The sequence below is a fragment of the Drosophila biarmipes genome, unplaced genomic scaffold (genome assembly GCF_025231255.1).
Source record: "Drosophila biarmipes strain raj3 unplaced genomic scaffold, RU_DBia_V1.1 ptg000023l, whole genome shotgun sequence".
Lineage (NCBI taxonomy): Eukaryota > Metazoa > Arthropoda > Insecta > Diptera > Drosophilidae > Drosophila > Drosophila biarmipes.
Window position 1 is genome coordinate 525,790 of NW_026114540.1, and position 23,556 is coordinate 549,345.

The following is a 23,556-nucleotide window of genomic DNA, read 5'->3' on the forward strand; positions in this document are numbered from 1 at the left end:
TCAATGTTATAGCTAATTTATATCGAACAATCATATTGAGTTGCAGCGTGGCGTATGTAAAAAATATAGAAAGTGTATGTTTTAGTAAATTATATATTACATTTTCGTCACAGCTGCTTCTTAAAATTTTTGGTTTTCGATTTCCTTGTTATTCGCATTGTATCTAAGTAATTTACACCCAAAAACAATTAGGAGTCTCTTAAATTATTTTTCGGTTAAACTAGCCACGTGTGTCATATATGGTTTATAAAAAAAACAAGAAAGGAAGTTAGCTTCGGCAAGCCGAAGTTTGTATACCATTGCAGTTATACTCGTAAGAAATAATCAACCATGTAAAATTTTTAAGGATTGTTGATGAATTCATTGATATTAAAAATAAATTATTTCATTCTTTTTTTAGACCATTTTTTGACATCTATATGTTAGAGTAGTCCGAATGTTAATAAATTGAACTGGAAATTCTTAAAAATTTTAAAAATCTTATTTTAAAGCTTAGAAGGTTATATGTTAAAAAGCACGAAAGATACAATTTTTTCATATTTTCCAACTAATTTCCCGATCGTTTCTTTGGTAGCTTTATGATATAGTCGTCTGATTTTGATAAAATTGATTTCGAAATTCCTGTTATTTCCAAGCGTAGGAGGTTATATGGTAAAACAAAACACTGCAGATATAATTTTTTTAATATTATTTTACCACTAATTTTCCCGTCGTTCCTATGGCAGCTATATGATATAGTCGTCCGATTTTGATAAAATGTAATTTGAAATTCAGAACTAATAAAAAATTTTATTTCCAAGCATAGAAGGTTATATGTTGAAAAACACCGAAAATATAATTGTGTTTAATTTTTTCCCCGATAGTTCCTATGGGAGCTATAAGATATAGTTTTCCGATCCGACTGGTCCATGCAATAAAAATAAGACTTTTGGAAAATTTCAGCCCGATAGCTTTAAAACTGAGAGACTAGATTGAGTAGAAACGGACAAAAAGACGGCCAGACGGACATGGCTAGATCGACTCGTCTAGTGACGCTGATCAGGAATATATATAGTTTATGGGGTCGTGTCCTTCAATGCGTTGCAAACTTCTGAACTTTCTGAAATCGTTATACCCTACTCTTCCACCAGTTTTGCGATTTATATTATAGCAGCTTATAAGTCCTCCGATTTTGGGAAAATTAAAATTGGAATTCAGAAAAATTAAAAAAAGTTTTTTCCAAGTGTAGGAGGTTGGAAACGTCTCCTTCACTGCGTCCCAAACTTGTGGCTAAAATCATAATACCCTCTGCAAGGGTATAAAAACGATACGACCATAAAGTGTATAAAATATTTTCTTTTTATGCTCTATTTTAGTTTATTTTCAGAAATTTTCTGTAATGGTACCTACACAAGACGTGATCATAACACAGAACGCTAAATACATTACAAAGACAAATGGTTAGTAACCAAGCAAGGAGAAAACTGCTGTGATGTCACTTTAAACTTATTCTTCCAAATCTAGATCGTTGGCCCACTGTTTACACTCTTTGCAGCGTTTGTCGGCAGGAATGCCTTGTATGCACAACTTATGGAACACGTGGCCACACCTAAATCCGATGATACAATTATAAGCAGTATTTTTCATTATTACTGGGCGTTGACATAAAAGGCATAGTTTTTCGCAGAATACTTGCTGACCACGTCTGTGCAGTGTAACCACCTCGGAATGGGTATCAAAATAGTCTTCCAGTTGAATCTTATGGGCGAAAGATAATGTTTGCTCTTGGAGATTGTAGTGCCACAGCATTTTAATAAGCGATTTTCGCAGGTTCGGAATTGTCCGGCCCAATTTAATTTGGCTAACAACCACGGCGGGGTTCACATAGTCTAAAGTAATAAGGACTTTTTTTATTATTCTGATAATATTATTTATACTTTATCATGCTTCTTACCCACAATGCCGTCTAAGACTTTGGCTACAATTTCGGGTTGTTCGGTAGTTTCATTGATAAGCTGATGCCATAAGTCGTTGTCATCATGTTCCTTGCAAAACTCGATAGCCATTTCTATGTCATTAATCTGCGAAATTTAAATTAAGTATTTTAAAAACGTTTCGCTTTAAGTTTTCTTACTCTATGAATAATAATATTTAATGCTTTGGCCGCTTCCACTCCGCCCATGCAACCAAGTAAGTAGACAATCTCTGGATAATACCCTTCTTGTTTGCATATGGTCAACGCCTCCAGAATTACGTATTCCTTTGAACGCATAAGAAATGGCAAAAGTTGGTTTCGATCATACTTCGCATACAAGGAAACCAGTTTACTTTGATATGCATTATTGGTATCCACTTTTTGCAAAGAGTCCAAATAGTGAAAAAAAGACAAAGGAACGCTTTATTAGATACCCGCTACTCAGCAAAAGAGATTGTAATAGAGATCAAATATGCATTCGATGCTGTACTATATTATTTCGGAACTCAGAATAAAAATATTTGTATTTAATTGGATCGCAAACGCTTCATTTTACTTGTTACATTCTTTCCAAATAACCCTTTTACTACGAATAACGGATATAAATATTGTATTTATAACATGTCACGTAAGTCTTTTACCCAGTATAGATACTCTGGAGTGTGCTCCAGCTGATGGACAACGACTGCTGGCTTTATCTTATTCTTATCTAGAAGTATTTCAAAGGCACGTTCACGATCCAATTGAACTAATGGTATAATTAATTTTGGAATGGCATCGTAAAGTTCATAGCGGCGTATTAATTGAAAGACATCCTTGTTCTGTAACCTATAAATATTTTGTCAGTCCGTTCTTAAAAGCGATTTAAATACTAACTTTAGATACATTCGAATGGCGCTTTCGAAATCACCCTGATATGAATATAGAAGAGCCAAGGATTCGAGCAAATGATCAGCGTGTTGCTTACGAAAGTTATCGTGTATGGCGTTAATAACAGCCAGGCCGTCGTACAGGTGAAATGGCCATTCCTTAATAAGATTTAGAAATCCGCTTACATCGAACTTTAGAAATTCGTACAAAACCATCTCGTACACGTGAGGATCGAGTTGGCATTCGTCGGATGTCGGCAGATAAGCACTAACGGTGCGTAGCTGCTGACATTTTAAAAATTTAAAAATTTCTTCTTCCCAAAGGAGTTTATTTTTCCCCAGCATTCGCAGGCACAGTTTTGCAGCGTCCTCCTATTGCTTGAGCGCCAATAAATGGCTAATGTAAAGTCTAGACAATAGTAGTAATTTATTTAAACGAATCCAAGCATTAAAGTTTTTAACTTACCTGGTTATGGAGCCACAATAAATTTGATGTAGTCTGCTTTTAAAAAAACTTTTAAAAATGCCCGAGAAACAAGCTTGAACGTATATTTAAATGTTCTGATGGGAGAAGCTCGCAGTTTAAATAAAATGAATAGTCCAAAGCTTTATAGGTTGAATAAAACCTTTTTCCCACCTTTATAGCGTAGAGACCGACATAAAAAATAGTTTGGCTAAAATTTTAATAAAATATTTTAGTGACCAAGAGCTAAGAAGACTGACCAACTAAGCAGACCAGCACTCGAAGGCCAACGGAAGAAGGCAACCGGGACTCCTCGCGGAGGACAGTGAGCACTACACCGGAGACATCCAGCAGAGGCCAGGAGAGACAAGCCATATCACAGATCCTCACTAGGCCTGAGCAGATGGTATTCGGTATTCAACGAGCGGGAAATCGCCAGCGACCTCAGCCGCAGAGAGACGAGACGAGAGACCTTAGCTTTTACGCGAAACAACGTTGTGGGTATAATGTGGGCGTGGTAAACTTGTTTACTTGTTTTTACGAGATCCACTACTTTTCAGTTAAAACTTTTTCTACCACGAACTTCAGAAGCGCAACAGTTCTGCGCGATTTCTAAGCGTTACATTGGGCGTGTCATTTTCTTTTAGATGAATTGTGCATTGTGCATTACAGTTGAAATTATTTTTTTAAACTTTAAATTGTAGAAGCCACAGACTTGAGTATGTTCGAGTAATAATCTTGCTATTGTTGGCACCAAAGCAATTTTTGAGGATTTGTTTAGCAATATTTCTTAAAATTCATAAAAGTTACGGTTACCTCCAACCGATTTGTCACTTTTTTTTGGGTCTATGCAACTCGATCCGCCGTAACGTGCGTAGGGCACTCCTTTCAATTTATATCGAATTTATATTGCAGCGTGGCGTATGTAAAAAATATAGAAAGTGTATGTTTTAGTAAATCATATATTACATTTTCGTCACAGCTGCTTCTTAAAATTTTTGGTTTTCGATTTCCTTGTTATTCGCATTGTTTCTAAGTAATTTACACCCAAAAACAATTAGGAGTCTCTTAAATTATTTTTCGGTTAAACTAGCCACGTGTGTCATATATGGTTTATAAAAAAAACAAGAAAGGAAGCTAGCTTCGGCAAGCCGAAGTTTGTATACCATTGCAGTTATACTCGTAAGAAATAATCAACTATATAAACACCATGTAAAATTTTTAAGGATTGTTGATGACTTCATTGATATTAAAAATAAATTATTTCATTCTTTTTTTAGACCATTTTTTGACATCTATATGTTAGAGTAGTCCGAATGTTAATAAATTGAACTGGAAATTCTTAAAAATTTTAAAAATCTTATTTTAAAGCTTAGAAGGTTATATGTTAAAAAGCACGAAAGATACAATTTTTTCATATTTTCCAACTAATTTCCCGATCGTTTCTTTGGTAGCTTTATGATATAGTCGTCTGATTTTGATAAAATTGATTTCGAAATTCCTGTTATTTCCAAGCGTAGGAGGTTATATGGTAAAAAAAAAACAGCGCAGATATAATTTTTTTAATATTATTTTACCACTATTTTCCCGTCGTTCCTATGGCAGTTATATGATATAGTCGTCCGATTTTGATAAAATGTAATTTGAAATTCAGAACTAATAAAAAATTTTATTTCCAAGCATAGAAGGTTATATGTTAAAAAACACCGAAAATATAATTGTGTTTAATTTTTTCCCCGATAGTTCCTATGGGAGCTATAAGATATAGTTTTCCGATCCGACTGGTCCATGCAATAAAAATAAGACTTTTGGAAAATTTCAGCCCGATAGCTTTAAAACTGAGAGACTAGATTGAGTAGAAACGGACAAAAAGACGGCCAGACGGACATGGCTAGATCGACTCGTCTAGTGACGCTGATCAGGAATATATATAGTTTATGGGGTCGTGTCCTTCAATGCGTTGCAAACTTCTGAACTTTCTGAAATCGTTATACCCTGCAAGGGCTTAAAAAAATCAAAGCTATAATTTGGTTATGATTACTCTTCCACCAGTTTTGCGATTTATCCTATAGCAGCTTATAAGTCCTCCGATTTTGATAAAATTAAAATTGGAATTCAGAAAAATTAAAAAAAGTTTTTTCCAAGTGTAGGAGGTTGGAAACGTCTCCTTCACTGCGTCCCAAACTTGTGGCTAAAATCATAATACCCTCTGCAAGGGTATAAAAAACGATACGACCATAAAGTGTATAAAATATTTTCTTTTTATGTTCTATTTTAGTTTATTTTCCGAAATTTTCTGTAATGGTACCTACACAAGACGTGATCATAACACAGAACGCTAAATACATTACAAAGACAAATGGTTAGTAACCCGGCCCAATTTAATTTGGCTAACAACCACGGCGGGGTTCACATAGTCTAAAGTAATAAGGACTTTTTTTATTATTCTGATAATATTATTTATACTTTATCATGCTTCTTACCCACAATGCCGTCTAAGACTTTGGCTACAATTTCGGGTTGTTCGGTAGTTTCATTGATAAGCTGATGCCATAAGTCGTTGTCATCATGTTCCTTGCAAAACTCGATAGCCATTTCTATGTCATTAATCTGCGATATTTAAATTAAGTATTTTAAAAACGTTTCGCTTTAAGTTTTCTTACTCTATGAATAATAATATTTAATGCTTTGGCCGCTTCCACTCCGCCCATGCAACCAAGTAAGTAGACAATCTCTGGATAATACCCTTCTTGTTTGCATATGGTCAACGCCTCCAGAATTACGTATTCCTTTGAACGCATAAGAAATGGCAAAAGTTGGTTTCGATCATACTTCGCATACAAGGAAACCAGTTTACTTTGATATGCATTATTGGTATCCACTTTTTGCAAAGAGTCCAAATACTGAAAAAAAGACAAAGGAACGCTTTATACGAGTCCTCGACTATTAGATACCCGCTACTCAGCAAAAGAGATTGTAATAGAGATCAAATATGCATTCGATGCTGTACTATATTATTTCGGAACTCAGAATAAAAATATTTGTATTTAATTGGATCGGAAACGCTTCATTTTACTTGTTACATTCTTTCCAAATAACCCTTTTACTACGAATAACGGATATAAATATTGTATTTATAACATGTCACGTAAGTCTTTTACCCAGTATAGATACTCTGGAGTGTGCTCCACCTGATGGACAACGACTGCTGGCTTTATCTTATTCTTATCTAGAAGTATTTCAAAGGCACGTTCACGATCCAATTGAACTAATGGTATAATTAATTTTGGAATGGCATCGTAAAGTTCATCCTTGTTCTGTAACCTATAAATATTTTGTCAGTCCGTTCTTAAAAGCGATTTAAATACTAACTTTAGATACATTCGAAGGGCGCTTTCGAAATCACCCTGATATGAATATAGAAGAGCCAAGGATTCGAGCAAATGATCAGCGTGTTGCTTACGAAAGTTATCGTGTATGGCGTTAATAACAGCCAGGCCGTCGTACAGGTGAGATGGCCATTCCTTAATAAGATTTAGAAATCCGCTTACATCGAACTTTAGAAATTCGTACAAAACCATCTCGTACACGTGAGGATCGAGTTGGCATTCGTCGGATGTCGGCAGATAAGCACTAACGGTGCGTAGCTGCTGACATTTTAAAAATTTAAAAATTTCTTCTTCCCAAAGGAGTTTATTTTTCCCCAGCATTCGCAGGCACAGTTTTGCAGCGTCCTCCTATTGCTTGAGCGTCAATAAATGGCTAATGTAAAGTCTAGACAATAGTAGTAATTTATTTAAACGAATCCAAGCATTAAAGTTTTTAACTTACCTGGTTATGGAGTGAACGGGAACGCTACCGCCATGAGTGGCAAGCAGTTCTATTGCCTCCTCGAATTTACTGTTTAAATTAAAGGAAATAAAAAGGAGAGCTCTTCGATGTTTTAGTGACTTGCCGATAATATACAAGTTTATAGCAAATATTCAAGAAAGTCCAAAAATAATATGAAAGTACCAACAAGGAAAGAAAACAAGGAAAATGTTAAAGTCAAGTCAAGTATTTCTATATATCAAAGTTGCGCCTAACGGACTGAAACGAACCCGACATGTCAAAGCGTATTTTACTTTGTTAGTATTTAGCACTTATTGACTAATAATAAAGTTAATAAGTTAGAGGAAACGTGCCAAGAAGGTAAAAACAACTGGAGATCCTTAATATGCTTAATCCAAAATTTGTAGCTAGATTTTTTAGAGTCCAATATTCCACGGTTCATAAGAATAGACAGACAGGCAGAGGGGTTGACTCGAGAAGAGATCCTGATGAATGATATATGGTTATTTATACGAAAAAGTCAACCAACCGCCATAAATTTATACTTGCCGGAACATTTTTGTTTGGTGTTCATATGTCATTATTAGCCATACTTTGTAAAAATTCAAATTCAAGCAATGAAACACGACCAACACATAGAGTACGTCTCAGCAACATGATGTTTTGTTTTCGATAAATTGCTATGCCTTGTGAGAATGTTTCAAGATCTAATCACCAACCCATTTTTTTATTATTTTAGTATGTAGTTTTTTGTATGGCCTTTAGTATGAACGTCGCTTGCTGACTTGTTGGGGTACATTTTTAGCGATATCAGCTGTGCTACGCCCCTGCGCGCAGGCTTCGCAACGAACAAAGAATTAATAAATTCATAACAAAATGACCAAACACTGCCCGCGTTGAATCGGTGCACGCAGCATACAATAAATGTGCCAATAAGGTAAAATCAACTGGAGATGCTTTATATGCTTAATCCAAAATTTGTAGCTAGATTTTTTAGAGTCCAATATTCCACGGTTCATAAGAATAGACAGACAGGCAGAGGGGTTGACTCGAGAAGAGATCCTGATGAATGATATATGGTTATTTATACGAAAAAGTCAACCGCCATAAATTTATACTTGCCGGAACATTTTTGTTTGGTGTTCATATGTCATTATTAGCCATACTTTGTAAAAATTCAAATTCAAGCAATGAAACACGACCAACACATAGTGTACGTCTCAGCAACATGATGTTTTGTTTTCGATAAATTGCTATGCCTTGTGAGAATGTTTCAAGATCTAATCACCAACCCATTTTTTTATTATTTTAGTATGTAGTTTTTTGTATGGTCTTTAGTATGAACGTCGCTTGCTGACTTGTTGGGGTACATTTTTAGCGATATCAGCTGTGCTACGCCCCTGCGCGCAGGCTTCGCAACGAACAAAGAATTAATAAATTCATAACAAAATGACCAAACACTGCCCGCGTTGAATCGGTGCACGCAGCATACAATAAATGTGCCAATAAGGTAAAATCAACTGGAGATGCTTTATATGCTTAATCTAAAATTTGTAGCTAGATTTTTTAGAGTCCAATATTCCACGGTTCATAAGAATAGACAGACAGGCAGAGGGGTTGCCTCGAAAAGAGATCCTGATGAATGATATATGGTTATTTATACGAAAAAGTCAACCAACCGCCATAAATTTATACTTGCCGGAACATTTTTGTTTGGTGTTCATATGTCATTATTAGCCATACATTGTAAAAATTCAAATTCAAGCAATGAAACACGAGCAACACATAGTGTACGTCTCAGCAACATTATGTTTTGTTTCCGATAAATTGCTATGCCTTCTGAGAATGTTTCAAGATCTAATCACCAACCCATTTTTTTATTATTTTATTATTTTAGTATGTAGTGTTTTGTATGGTCTTTAGTATGAACGTCGCTTGCTGACTTGTTGGGGTACATTTTTAGCGATATCAGCTGTGCTACGCCCCTGCGCGCAGGCATCGCAACGAACAAAGAAATAATAAATTCATAACGAACCTTTTTTACTGGCTGATATGATCTTCCAGCTTTTTAGGATTCTGGGGGTAAAGCAGCGAGCGTTGTTCTTCCCCAAAGTGGGGATGCGCAATCAAGTTGTTCGAGCGGGTCACGCAGCTTAACAAGTCTGGTAAACCAGTCAGATATGAGGTGCCTCAGCAGCTCTAAGTGAGCCGCTTTTGAGGAGTAATATGTAAGTTCTGCGCCATAATTTTTTAGAGGTACCCTGAAACGATCTGATCTACTAAGCTTATTATAAAGGGTCAACTGACTCTGACACAGTCAAATGGCAGGCCTTCTATTATTTGGGACATTAATGGTGGTTTACAACAAAACTGCACTCGCGTAGTGCATTGATCAACCAAATTATCTGCCGAAGCAAGCCGACTAGAGCGCGAAGTTCTGCGTGACAATTGGCGTAGTAAAAATTATCAATATATTATTTAACAAAACGATCCCCTTTAGGCATTAATATCGGCAGTCGTGCTCTGCGTTCTAGAACCAAGTGCGCTAGTCGACCGCCCATTTGACCGCGCTTTTGACATATTCATCCTTCGAAACAAGTCAGAGCTGACAACCATGTCGACGGCTTAGGGATAAAAGTTTGGGGTCTGGTAGGAATACATGAATCGGAATCCAGCTAGACGAAATTTTCTGTATCTGCTGGAGGATATCTTGATATATATGGTAGAAGTATGCATTCAACTGCCTCTTTAAAGGAGTCCAGTCGAAACCAATAGTCGTCTGGACAGCAAAGTTAGCACACAGTTTGTCTCCTGCCTGACTTCAAATCTTGACGAGGGTTCCAATTATACAATTATAAGCAGTATTTTTCATTATTACTGGGCGTTGACATAAAAGGCATAGTTTTTCGCAGAATACTTGCTGACCACGTCTGTGCAGTGTAACCACCTCGGAATGGGTATCAAAATAGTCTTCCAGTTGAATCTTATGGGCGAAAGATAATGTTTGCTCTTGGAGATTGTAGTGCCACAGCATTTTAATAAGCGATTTTCGCAGGTTCGGAATTGTCCGGCCCAATTTAATTTGGCTAACAACCACGGCGGGGTTCACATAGTCTAAAGTAATAAGGACTTTTTTTATTATTCTGATAATATTATTTATACTTTATCATGCTTCTTACCCACAATGCCGTCTAAGACTTTGGCTACAATTTCGGGTTGTTCGGTAGTTTCATTGATAAGCTGATGCCATAAGTCGTTGTCATCATGTTCCTTGCAAAACTCGATAGCCATTTCTATGTCATTAATCTGCGAAATTTAAATTAAGTATTTTAAAAACGTTTCGCTTTAAGTTTTCTTACTCTATGAATAATAATATTTAATGCTTTGGCCGCTTCCACTCCGCCCATGCAACCAAGTAAGTAGACAATCTCTGGATAATACCCTTCTTGTTTGCATATGGTCAACGCCTCCAGAATTACGTATTCCTTTGAACGCATAAGAAATGGCAAAAGTTGGTTTCGATCATACTTCGCATACAAGGAAACCAGCTTACTTTGATATGCATTATTGGTATCCACTTTTTGCAAAGAGTCCAAATACTGAAAAAAAGACAAAGGAACGCTTTATACGAGTCCTCGACTATTAGATACCCGCTACTCAGCAAAAGAGATTGTAATAGAGATCAAATATGCATTCGATGCTGTACTATATTATTTCGGAACTCAGAATAAAAATATTTGTATTTAATTGGATCGGAAACGCTTCATTTTACTTGTTACATTCTTTCCAAATAACCCTTTTACTACGAATAACGGATATAAATATTGTATTTATAACATGTCACGTAAGTCTTTTACCCAGTATAGATACTCTGGAGTGTGCTCCACCTGATGGACAACGACTGCTGGCTTTATCTTGTTTTTATCTAGAAGTATTTCAAAGGCACGTTCACGATCCAATTGAACTAATGGTATAATTAATTTTGGAATGGCATCGTAAAGTTCATAGCGGCGTATTAATTGAAAGACATCCTTGTTCTGTAACCTATAAATATTTTGTCAGTCCGTTCTTAAAAGCGATTTAAATACTAACTTTAGATACATTCGAAGGGCGCTTTCGAAATCACCCTGATATGAATATAGAAGAGCCAAGGATTCGAGCAAATGATCAGCGTGTTGCTTACGAAAGTTATCGTGTATGGCGTTAATAACAGCCAGGCCGTCGTACAGGTGAGATGACCATTCCTTAACAAGATTTAGAAATCCGCTTACATCGAACCTTAGAAATTCGTACAAAACCATCTCATACACGTGAGGATCGAGTTGGCATTCGTCGGATGTCGGCAGATAAGCACTAACGGTGCGTAGCTGCTGACATTTTACAAATTTAAAAATTTCTTCTTCCCAAAGGACTTTATTTTTCCCCAGCATTCGCAGGCACAGTTTTGCAGCGTCCTCCTATTGCTTGAGCGCCAATAAATGGCTAATGTAAAGTCTAGACAATAGTAGTAATTTATTTAAACGAATCCTAGCATTAAAGTTTTTAACTTACCTGGTTATGGAGTGAACGGGAACGCTACCGCCATGAGTGGCAAGCAGTTCTATTGCCTCCTCGAATTTACTGTTTAAATTAAAGGAAATAAAAAGGAGAGCTCTTCGATGTTTTAGTGACTTGCCGATAATATACAAGTTTATAGCAAATATTCAAGAAAGTCCAAAAATAATATGAAAGTACCAACAAGGAAAGAAAACAAGGAAAATGTTAAAGTCAAGTCAAGTATTTCTATATATCAAAGTTGCGCCTAACGGACTGAAACGAACCCGACATGTCAAAGCGTATTTTACTTTGTTAGTATTTAGCACTTATTGACTAATAATAAAGTTAATAAGTTAGAGGAAACGTGCCAAGAAGGTAAAATCAACTGGAGATGCTTTATATGCTTAATCCAAAATTTGTAGCTAGATTTTTTAGAGTCCAATATTCCACGGTTCATAAGAATAGACAGACAGGCAGAGGGGTTGACTCGAAAAGAGATCCTGATGAATGATATATGGTTATTTATACGAAAAAGTCAACCAACTGCCATAAATTTATACTTGCCGGAACATTTTTGTTTGGTGTTCATATGTCATTATTAGCCATACTTTGTAAAAATTCAAATTCAAGCAATGAAACACGACCAACACATAGTGTACGTCTCAGCAACATGATGTTTTGTTTCGATAAATTGCTATGCCTTGTGAGAATGTTTCAAGATCTAATCACCAACCCATTTTTTTTATTATTTTATTATTTTAGTATGTAGTGTTTTGTATGGTCTTTAGTAGGAACGTTGCTTGCAGACTTTTTGGGGTAGATTTTTAGCGATATATCAGCTGTGCTACGCCCCTGCGCGCAGGCATCGCAATGAACAAAGAAATAATAAATTCATAACGAACCTTTTTTACTGGCTGATATGATCTTCCAGCTTTTTAGGATTCTGGGGGTAAAGCAGCGAGCGTTGTTCCTCCCCAAAGTGGGGATGCGCAATCAAGTTGTTCGAGCGGGTCACGCAGCTTAACAAGTCTGGTAAACCAGTCAGATATGAGGTGCCTCAGCAGCTCTAAGTGAGCCGCTTTTGAGGAGTAATATGTAAGTTCTGCGCCATAATTTTTTAGAGGAACCCTGAAACGATCTGATCTACTAAGCTTATTATAAAGGGTCAACTGACTCTGACACAGTCAAATGGCAGGCATTCTATTATTTGGGACATTAATGGTGGTTTACACAGGAAACAGTGCGTACATCGTCGAACAACAAAACTGCACTCAACCAAATTATCTGCCGAAGCAAGCCGACTAGAGCGCGAAGTTCTGCGTGACAATTGGCGTAGTAAAAATTATCAATATATTATTTAACAAAACGATCCCCTTTAGGTATTAACATCGGCAATCGTGCTCTGCGTTCTAGAAACAAGTGCGCTAGTCGACCGCCCATTCTACCGCGCTTTTGACATATTCATCCTTCGAAACAAGTCAGAGCTGACTACCATGTCGACGGTTTAGGGATAAAAGTTTGGGGTCTGGTAGGAATACATGAATCGGAATCCAGCTAGACGAAATTTTCTGTATCTGCTGGAGGATATCTTGATATATATGGTAGAAGTATGCATTCAACTGCCTCTTTAAAGGAGTCCAGTCGAGACCAATAGTCGTCTGGACAGCAAAGTTAGCACACAGTTTGTCTCCTGCCTGACTTCAAATCTTGACGAGGGCTCTTGCGGGTAAGACCATTCGATGCCGGTAAGATCATTTATTGGGGTAAGGGTTGATTAAGTTAGGCGCTAAGGTACTGTTGGGTTACCTGATTGACAACAAGCGATGGAGACAGTTTGCTAAGAGATGCTTGGGAGATTGAGGTATACCGACGTAGAACTGTTCGTTGCTAGCTGAACGATTCTTATATACTAGGGAACGATCAATTATATAATGTGAGAAGAGACAACAGCACCTTTTTTCGGTTGTGTTCGATGAGTTTAAGGCGCTTCTACCTTAGCTTAAAATTCACTTTTATATAATACTATTTTAATGCTAAGAAAGGTAATATGAAGTTAAGAGAAGTAGTCATCGAAATTGATTGCGTCGAAAGTTACGGACTATTTTCTCAAAAAGGAAATCCAAAACACACACGCACAAAAGCAAACATTTGAGCCACAATAAGTTTGATGTAGTCTGCTTTTAAAAAAACTTTTAAAAATGCCCGAGAAACAAGCTTGAACGTATATTTAAATTTTCTGATGGGAGAAGCTCGCAGTTTAAATAAAATGAATAGTCCAAAGCTTTATAGGTTGAATAAAACTTTTTTCCCACCTTTATAGCGTAGAGACCGACATAAAAAATAGTTTGGCTAAAATTTTAATAAAATATTTTAGTGACCAAGAGCTAAGAAGACTGACCAACTAAGCAGACCAGCACTCGAAGGCCAACGGAAGAAGGCAACCGGGACTCCTCGCGGAGGACAGTGAGCACTACACCGGAGACATCCAGCAGAGGCCAGGAGAGACAAGCCATATCACAGATCCTCACTAGGCCTGAGCAGATGGTATTCGGTATTCAACGAGCGGGAAATCGCCAGCGACCTCAGCCGCAGAGAGACGAGACGAGAGACCTTAGCTTTTACGCGAAACAACGTTGTGGGTATAATGTGGGCGTGGTAAACTTGTTTACTTGTTTTTACGAGATCCACTACTTTTCAGTTAAAACTTTTTCTACCACGAACTTCAGAAGCGCAACAGTTCTGCGCGATTTCTAAGCGTTACATTGGGCGTGTCATTTTCTTTTAGATGAATTGTGCATTGTGCATTACAGTTGAAATTATTTTTTTAAACTTTAAATTGTAGAAGCCACAGACTTGAGTATGTTCGAGTAATAATCTTGCTATTGTTGGCACCAAAGCAATTTTTGAGGATTTGTTTAGCAATATTTCTTAAAATTCATAAAAGTTACGGTTACCTCCAACCGATTTGTCACTTTTTTTTGGGTCTATGCAACTCGATCCGCCGTAACGTGGATAACGTGGAGTTTGGAGTATCAATTTGTCGCTGCCGAAAACACTAGCAAATCGGATAGGGCCCTCCTTTCAATGTTATAGCTAATTTATATCGAACAATCATATTGAGTTGCAGCGTGGCGTAGTAAATCATATATTACATTTTCGTCACAGCTGCTTCTTAAAATTTTTGGTTTTCGATTTCCTTGTTATTCGCATTGTATCTAAGTAAATTACACCCAAAAACAATTAGGAGTCTCTTAAATTATTTTTCGGTTAAACTAGCCACGTGTGTCATATATGGTTTATAAAAAAAACAAGAAACGAAGTTAGCTTCGGCAAGCCGAAGTTTGTATACCATTGCAGTTATACTCGTAAGAAATAATCAACCATGTAAAATTTTTAAGGATTGTTGATGACTTCATTGATATTAAAAATAAATTATTTCATTCTTTTTTTAGACCATTTTTTGACATCTATATGTTAGAGTAGTCCGAATGTTAATAAATTGAACTGGAAATTCTTAAAAATTTTAAAAATCTTATTTTAAAGCTTACAAGGTTATATGTTAAAAAGCACGAAAGATACAATTTTTTCATATTTTCCAACTAATTTCCCGATCGTTTCTTTGGTAGCTTTATGATATAGTCGTCTGATTTTGATAAAATTGATTTCGAAATTCCTGTTATTTCCAAGCGTAGGAGGTTATATGGTAAAACAAAACACCGCAGATATAATTTTTTTAATATTATTTTACCACTAATTTTCCCGTCGTTCCTATGGCAGCTATATGATATAGTCGTCCGATTTTGATAAAATGTAATTTGAAATTCAGAACTAATAAAAAATTTTATTTCCAAGCATAGAAGGTTATATGTTAAAAAACACCGAAAATATAATTGTGTTTAATTTTTTCCCCGATAGTTCCTATGGGAGCTATAAGATATAGTTTTCCGATCCGACTGGTCCATGCAATAAAAATAAGACTTTTGGAAAATTTCAGCCCGATAGCTTTAAAACTGAGAGACAAGATTGAGTAGAAACGGACAAAAAGACGGCCAGACGGACATGGCTAGATCGACTCGTCTAGTGACGCTGATCAGGAATATATATAGTTTATGGGGTCGTGTCCTTCAATGCGTTGCAAACTTCTGAACTTTCTGAAATCGTTATACCCTGCAAGGGCTTAAAAAAATCAAAGCTATAATTTGGTTATGATTACTCTTCCACCAGTTTTGCGATTTATCCTATAGCAGCTTATAAGTCCTCCGATTTTGAGAAAATTAAAATTGGAATTCAGAAAAATTAAAAAAAGTTTTTTCCAAGTGTAGGAGGTTGGAAACGTCTTCACTGCGTCCCAAACTTGTGGCTAAAATCATAATACCCTCTGCAAGGGTATAAAAAACGATACGACCATAAAGTGTATAAAATATTTTCTTTTTATGTTCTATTTTAGTTTATTTTCCGAAATTTTCTGTAATGGTACCTACACAAGACGTGATCATAACACAGAACGCTAAATACATTACAAAGACAAATGGAATGCGATTTTCGCAGGTTCGGAATTGTCCGGCCCAATTTAATTTGGCTAACAACCACGGCGGGGTTCACATAGTCTAAAGTAATAAGGACTTTTTTTATTATTCTGATAATATTATTTATACTTTATCATGCTTCTTACCCACAATGCCGTCTAAGACTTTGGCTACAATTTCGGGTTGTTCGTTAGTTTCATTGATAAGCTGATGCCATAAGTCGTTGTCATCATGTTCCTTGCAAAACTCGATAGCCATTTCTATGCCATTAATCTGCGAAATTTATATTATGTATTTTAAAAACGTTTCGCTTTAAGTTTTCTTACTCTATGAATAATAATATTTAATGCTTTGGCCGCTTCCACTCCGCCCATGCAACCAAGTAAGTAGACAATCTCTGGATAATACCCTTCTTGTTTGCATATGGTCAACGCCTCCAGAATTACGTATTCCTTTGAACGCATAAGAAATGGCAAAAGTTGGTTTCGATCATACTTCGCATACAAGGAAACCAGTTTACTTTGATATGCATTATTGGTATCCACTTTTTGCAAAGAGTCCAAATACTGAAAAAAAGACAAAGGAACGCTTTATACGAGTCCTCGACTATTAGATACCCGCTACTCAGCAAAAGGGATTGTAATAGAGATCAAATATGCATTCGATGCTGTACTATATTATTTCGGAACTCAGAATAAAAATATTTGTATTTAATTGGATCGGAAACGCTTCATTTTACTTGTTACATTCTTTCCAAATAACCCTTTTACTACGAATAACGGATATAAATATTGTATTTATAACATGTCACGTAAGTCTTTTACCCAGTATAGATACTCTGGAGTGTGCTCCACCTGATGGACAACGACTGCTGGCTTTATCTTGTTCTTATCTAGAAGTATTTCAAAGGCACGTTCACGATCCAATTGAACTAATGGTATAATTAATTTTGGAATGGCATCGTAAAGTTCATAGCGGCGTATTAATTGAAAGACATCCTTGTTCTGTAACCTATAAATATTTTGTCAGTCCGTTCTTAAAAGCGATTTAAATACTAACTTTAGATACATTCGAAGGGCGCTTTCGAAATCACCCTGATATGAATATAGAAGAGCCAAGGATTCGAGCAAATGATCAGCGTGTTGCTTACGAAAGTTATCGTGTATGGCGTTAATAACAGCCAGGCCGTCGTACAGGTGAGATGGCCATTCCTTAACAAGATTTAGAAATCCGCTTACATCGAACTTTAGAAATTCGTACAAAACCATCTCATACACGTGAGGATCGAGTTGGCATTCGTCGGATGTCGTCAGATAAGCACTAACGGTGCGTAGCTGCTGACATTTTAAAAATTTAAAAATTTCTTCTTCCCAAAGGAGTTTATTTTTCCCCAGCATTCGCAGGCACAGTTTTGCAGCGTCCTCCTATTGCTTGAGCGCCAATAAATGGCTAATGTAAAGTCTAGACAATAGTAGTAATTTATTTAAACGAATCCAAGCATTAAAGTTTTTAACTTACCTGGTTATGGAGTGAACGGGAACGCTACCGCCATGAGTGGCAAGCAGTTCTATTGCCTCCTCGAATTTACTGTTTAAATTAAAGGAAATAAAAAGGAGAGCTCTTCGATGTTTTAGTGACTTGCCGATAATATACAAGTTTATAGCAAATATTCAAGAAAGTCCAAAAATAATATGAATGTACCAACAAGGAAAGAAAACAAGGAAAATGTTAAAGTCAAGTCAAGTATTTCTATATATCAAAGCTGCGCCTAACGGACTGAAACGAACCCGACATGTCAAAGCGTATTTTACTTTGTTAGTATTTAGCACTTATTGACTAATAATAAAGTTAATAAGTTAGAGGAAACGTGCCAAGAAGGTAAAAACAACTGGAGATCCTTAATATGCTTAATCCAAAATTTGTAGCTAGATTTTTTAGAGTCCAATATTCCACGGTTCATAAGAATAGACAGACAGGCAGAGGGGTTGACTCGAGAAGAGATCCTGATGAATGATATATGGTTATTTATACGAAAAAGTCAACCAACCGCCATAAATTTATACTTGCCGGAACATTTTTGTTTGGTGTTCATATGTCATTATTAGCCATACTTTGTAAAAATTCAAATTCAAGCAATGAAACACGACCAACACATAGTGTACGTCTCAGCAACATAATGTTTTGTTTTCGATAAATTGCTATGCCTTGTGAGAATGTTTCAAGATCTAATCACCAACCCATTTTTTTATTATTTTATTATTTTAGTATGTAGTGTTTTGTATGGTCTTTAGTATGAACGTCGCTTGCTGACTTGTTGGGGTACATTTTTAGCGATATCAGCTGTGCTACGCCCCTGCGCGCAGGCTTCGCAACGAACAAAGAATTAATAAATTCATAACAAAATGACCAAACACTGCCCGCGTTGAATCGGTGCACGCAGCATACAATAAATGTGCCAATAAGGTAAAATCAACTGGAGATGCTTTATATGCTTAATCCAAAATTTGTAGCTAGATTTTTAAGAGTCCAATATTCCACGGTTCATAAGAATAGACAGACAGGCAGAGGGGTTGACTCGAAAAGAGATCCTGATGAATGATATATGGTTATTTATACGAAAAAGTCAACCAACCGCCATAAATTTATACTTGCCGGAACATTTTTGTTTGGTGTTCATATGTCATTATTAGCCATACTTTGTAAAAATTCAAATTCAAGCAATGAAACACGAGCAACACATAGTGTACGTCTCAGCAACATTATGTTTTGTTTTCGATAAATTGCTATGCCTTGTGAGAATGTTTCAAGATCTAATCACCAACCCATTTTTTTATTATTTTAGTATGTAGTTTTTTGTATGGTCTTTAGTATGAACGTCGCTTGCTGACTTGTTGGGGTACATTTTTAGCGATATCAGCTGTGCTACGCCCCTGCGCGCAGGCTTCGCAACGAACAAAGAATTAATAAATTCATAACAAAATGACCAAACACTGCCCGCGTTGAATCGGTGCACGCAGCATACAATAAATGTGCCAATAAGGTAAAATCAACTGGAGATGCTTTATATGCTTAATCCAAAATTTGTAGCTAGATTTTTTAGAGTCCAATATTCCACGGTTCATAAGAATAGACAGACAGGCAGAGGGGTTGCCTCGAAAAGAGATCCTGATGAATGATATATGGTTATTTATACGAAAAAGTCAACCAACCGCCATAAATTTATACTTGCCGGAACATTTTTGTTTGGTGTTCATATGTCATTATTAGCCATACATTGTAAAAATTCAAATTCAAGCAATGAAACACGAGCAACACATAGTGTACGTCTCAGCAACATTATGTTTTGTTTCCGATAAATTGCTATGCCTTCTGAGAATGTTTCAAGATCTAATCACCAACCCATTTTTTTATTATTTTATTATTTTAGTATGTAGTGTTTTGTATGGTCTTTAGTATGAACGTCGCTTGCTGACTTGTTGGGGTACATTTTTAGCGATATCAGCTGTGCTACGCCCCTGCGCGCAGGCATCGCAACGAACAAAGAAATAATAAATTCATAACGAACCTTTTTTACTGGCTGATATGATCTTCCAGCTTTTTAGGATTCTGGGGGTAAAGCAGCGAGCGTTGTTCTTCCCCAAAGTGGGGATGCGCAATCAAGTTGTTCGAGCGGGTCACGCAGCTTAACAAGTCTGGTAAACCAGTCAGATATGAGGTGCCTCAGCAGCTCTAAGTGAGCCGCTTTTGAGGAGTAATATGTAAGTTCTGCGCCATAATTTTTTAGAGGTACCCTGAAACGATCTGATCTACTAAGCTTATTATAAAGGGTCAACTGACTCTGACACAGTCAAATGGCAGGCATTCTATTATTTGGGACATTAATGGTGGTTTACACAGGAAACAGTGCGTACATCGTCGAACAACAAAACTGCACTCAACCAAATTATCTGCCGAAGCAAGCCGACTAGAGCGCGAAGTTCTGCGTGACAATTGGCGTAGTAAAAATTATCAATATATTATTTAACAAAACGATCCCCTTTAGGTATTAACATCGGCAATCGTGCTCTGCGTTCTAGAACCAAGTGCGCTAGTCGACCGCCCATTTTGACATATTCATCCTTCGAAACAAGTCAGAGCTGACCACCAAGTCGACGGTTTAGGGATAAAAGTTTGGGGTCTGGTAGGAATACATGAATCGGAATCCAGCTAGACGAAATTTTCTGTATCTGCTGGAGGATATCTTGATATATATGGTAGAAGTATGCATTCAACTGCCTCTTTAAAGGAGTCCAGTCGAGACCAATAGTCGTCTGGACAGCAAGGTTAGCACACAGTTTGTCTCCTGCCTGACTTCAAATCTTGACGAGGGCTCCAATTATACAATTATAAGCAGTATTTTTCATTATTACTGGGCGTTGACATAAAAGGCATAGTTTTTCGCAGAATACTTGCTGACCACGTCTGTGCAGTGTAACCACCTCGGAATGGGTATCAAAATAGTCTTCCAGTTGAATCTTATGGGCGAAAGATAATGTTTGCTCTTGGAGATTGTAGTGCCACAGCATTTTAATAAGCGATTTTCGCAGGTTCGGAATTGTCCGGCCCAATTTAATTTGGCTAACAACCACGGCGGGGTTCAAATAGTCTAAAGTAATAAGGACTTTTTTTATTATTCTGAAAATATTATTTATACTTTATCATGCTTCTTACCCACAATGCCGTCTAAGACTTTGGCTACAATTTCGGGTTGTTCGGTAGTTTCATTGATAAGCTGATGCCATAAGTCGTTGTCATCATGTTCCTTGCAAAACTCGATAGCCATTTCTATGTCATTAATCTGCGAAATTTAAATTATGTATTTTAAAAACGTTTCGCTTTAAGTTTTCTTACTCTATGAATAATAATATTTAATGCTTTGGCCGCTTCCACTCCGCCCATGCAACCAAGTAAGTAGACAATCTCTGGATAATACCCTTCTTGTTTGCATATGGTCAACGCCTCCAGAATTACGTATTCCTTTGAACGCATAAGAAATGGCAAAAGTTGGTTTCGATCATACTTCGCATACAAGGAAACCAATTTACTTTGATATGCATTATTGGTATCCACTTTTTGCAAAGAGTCCAAATACTGAAAAAAAGACAAAGGAACGCTTTAACGAGTCCTCGACTATTAGATACCCGCTACTCAGCAAAAGGGATTGTAATAGAGATCAAATATGCATGCAGCAAAGCAACCGTTTTCGATGCTGTACTATATTATTTCGGAACTCAGAATAAAAATATTTGTATTTAATTGGATCGCAAACGCTTAATTTTACTTGTTACATTCTTTCTTTTACTACGAATAACGGATATAAATATAGTGTATTTATAACATGTCACGTAAGTCTTTTACCCAGTATAGATACTCTGGAGTGTGCTCCAGCTGATGGACAACGACTGCTGGCTTTATCTTGTTCTTATCTAGAAGTATTTCAAAGGCACGTTCACGATCCAATTGAACTAATGGTATAATTAATTTTGGATTGGCATCGTAAAGTTCATAGCGGCGTATTAATTGAAAGACATCCTTGTTCTGTAACCTATAAATATTTTGTCAGTCCGTTCTTAAATACTAACTTTAGATACATTTGAAGGGCGCTTTCGAAATCACCCTGATATGAATATAGAAGAGCCAAGGATTCGAGCAAATCGAGCAAATCAGCGTGTTGCTTACGAAAGTTATCGTGTATGGCGTTAATAACAGCCAGGCCGTCGTACAGGTGAGATGGCCATTCCTTAATAAGATTTAGAAATCCGCTTACATCGAACTTTAGAAATTCGTACAAAACCATCTCGTACACGTGAGGATCGAGTTGGCATTCGTCGGATGTCGGCAGATAAGCACTAACGGTGCGTAGCTGCTGACATTTTAAAAATTTAAAAATTTCTTCTTCCCAAAGGAGTTTATTTTTCCCCAGCATTCGCAGGCACAGTTTTGCAGCGTCCTCCTATTGCTTGAGCGCCAATAAATGGCTAATGTAAAGTCTAGACAATAGTAGTAATTTATTTAAACGAATCCAAGCATTAAAGTTTTTAACTTACCTGGTTATGGAGTGAACGGGAACGCTACCGCCATGAGTGGCAAGCAGTTCTATTGCCTCCTCGAATTTACTGTTTAAATTAAAGGAAATAAAAAGGAGAGCTCTTCGATGTTTTAGTGACTTGCCGATAATATACAAGTTTATAGCAAATATTCAAGAAAGTCCAAAAATAATATGAAAGTACCAACAAGGAAAGAAAACAAGGAAAATGTTAAAGTCAAGTCAAGTATTTCTATATATCAAAGTTGCGCCTAACGGACTGAAACGAACCCGACATGTCAAAGCGTATTTTACTTTGTTAGTATTTAGCACTTATTGACTAATAATAAAGTTAATAAGTTAGAGGAAACGTGCCAAGAAGGTAAAAACAACTGGAGATCCTTAATATGCTTAATGCAAAATTTGTAGCTAGATTTTTTAGAGTCCAATATTCCACGGTTCATAAGAATAGACAGACAGGCAGAGGGGTTGACTCGAAATGAGATCCTGATGAATGATATATGGTTATTTATATGTCATTATTAGCCATACTTTGCAAAAATTCAAATTCAAGCAATGAAACACGAGCAACACATAGTGTACGTCTCAGCAACATTATGTTTTGTTTTCGATAAATTGCTATGCCTTCTGAGAATGTTTCAAGATCTAACCACCAACCCATTTTTTTATTATTTTATTATTTTAGTATGTAGTGTTTTGTATGGTCTTTAGTATGAACGTTGCTTGCAGACTTTTTGGGGTAGATTTTTAGCGATATATTAGCTGTGCTACGCCCCTGTGCGCAGTCATCGCAACGAACAAAGAAATACTAAATTCATAACGAAACTTTTTTACTGGCTGATATGATCTTCCAGCTTTTTAGGATTCTGGGGGTAAAGCAGCGAGTGTTGTTCCTCCCCAAAGTGGGGATGCGCAATCAAGTTGTTCTAGCGGGTCACGCAGCTTAACAAGTCTGGTCTGAGGTGCCTCAGCAGCTCTAAGTGAGCCGCTTTTGAGGAGTAATATGTTAGTTCTGCGCCATAATTTTTTTAGAGGTACCCTGAAACGATCTGATCTACTAAGCTTATTATAAAGGGTCAACTGACTCTGACACAGTCAAATGGCAGGCCTTCTATTATTTGGGACATTAATGGTGGTTTACACTGGAAACAGTGCGTACATCGTCGAACAACAAAACTGCACTCAACCAAATTATCTGCCGAAGCAAGCCGACTAGAGCGCGAAGTTCTGCGTGACAATTGGCGTAGTAAAAATAATCAATATATTATTTAACAAAACGATCCCCTTTAGGC

The 23,556-nt window shown here is 36.7% G+C and overlaps 2 protein-coding genes across 2 annotated transcripts in view; both read right to left on the reverse strand.

Annotated features, from left to right (window-relative positions):
- Positions 1-1,351: 1,351 nt before the first annotated feature.
- Positions 1,352-22,144, reverse strand: LOC122817983 (vacuolar protein sorting-associated protein 41 homolog). The gene is made up of 6 exons (XM_050890366.1): positions 21,944-22,144; positions 17,239-17,375; positions 17,004-17,190; positions 5,950-6,189; positions 1,934-2,060; positions 1,352-1,868 (listed from the first exon to the last, which is right to left on the reverse strand). The coding sequence occupies exons 1-6, from the start codon at positions 22,142-22,144 to the stop codon at positions 1,486-1,488; spliced, it is 1,275 nt and encodes a 424-aa protein (XP_050746323.1). The 3' UTR covers positions 1,352-1,485.
- LOC108033085 (vacuolar protein sorting-associated protein 41 homolog) overlaps positions 20,890-23,556 on the reverse strand; it is a 94,189-nt gene continuing 91,522 nt past the window's right edge. Inside the window, exon 9 of the transcript XR_007765668.1 lies at positions 20,890-21,016. The gene's annotated coding sequence lies outside the window, so the exon portion shown is untranslated. The remainder of the gene's footprint in view (positions 21,017-23,556) is intronic.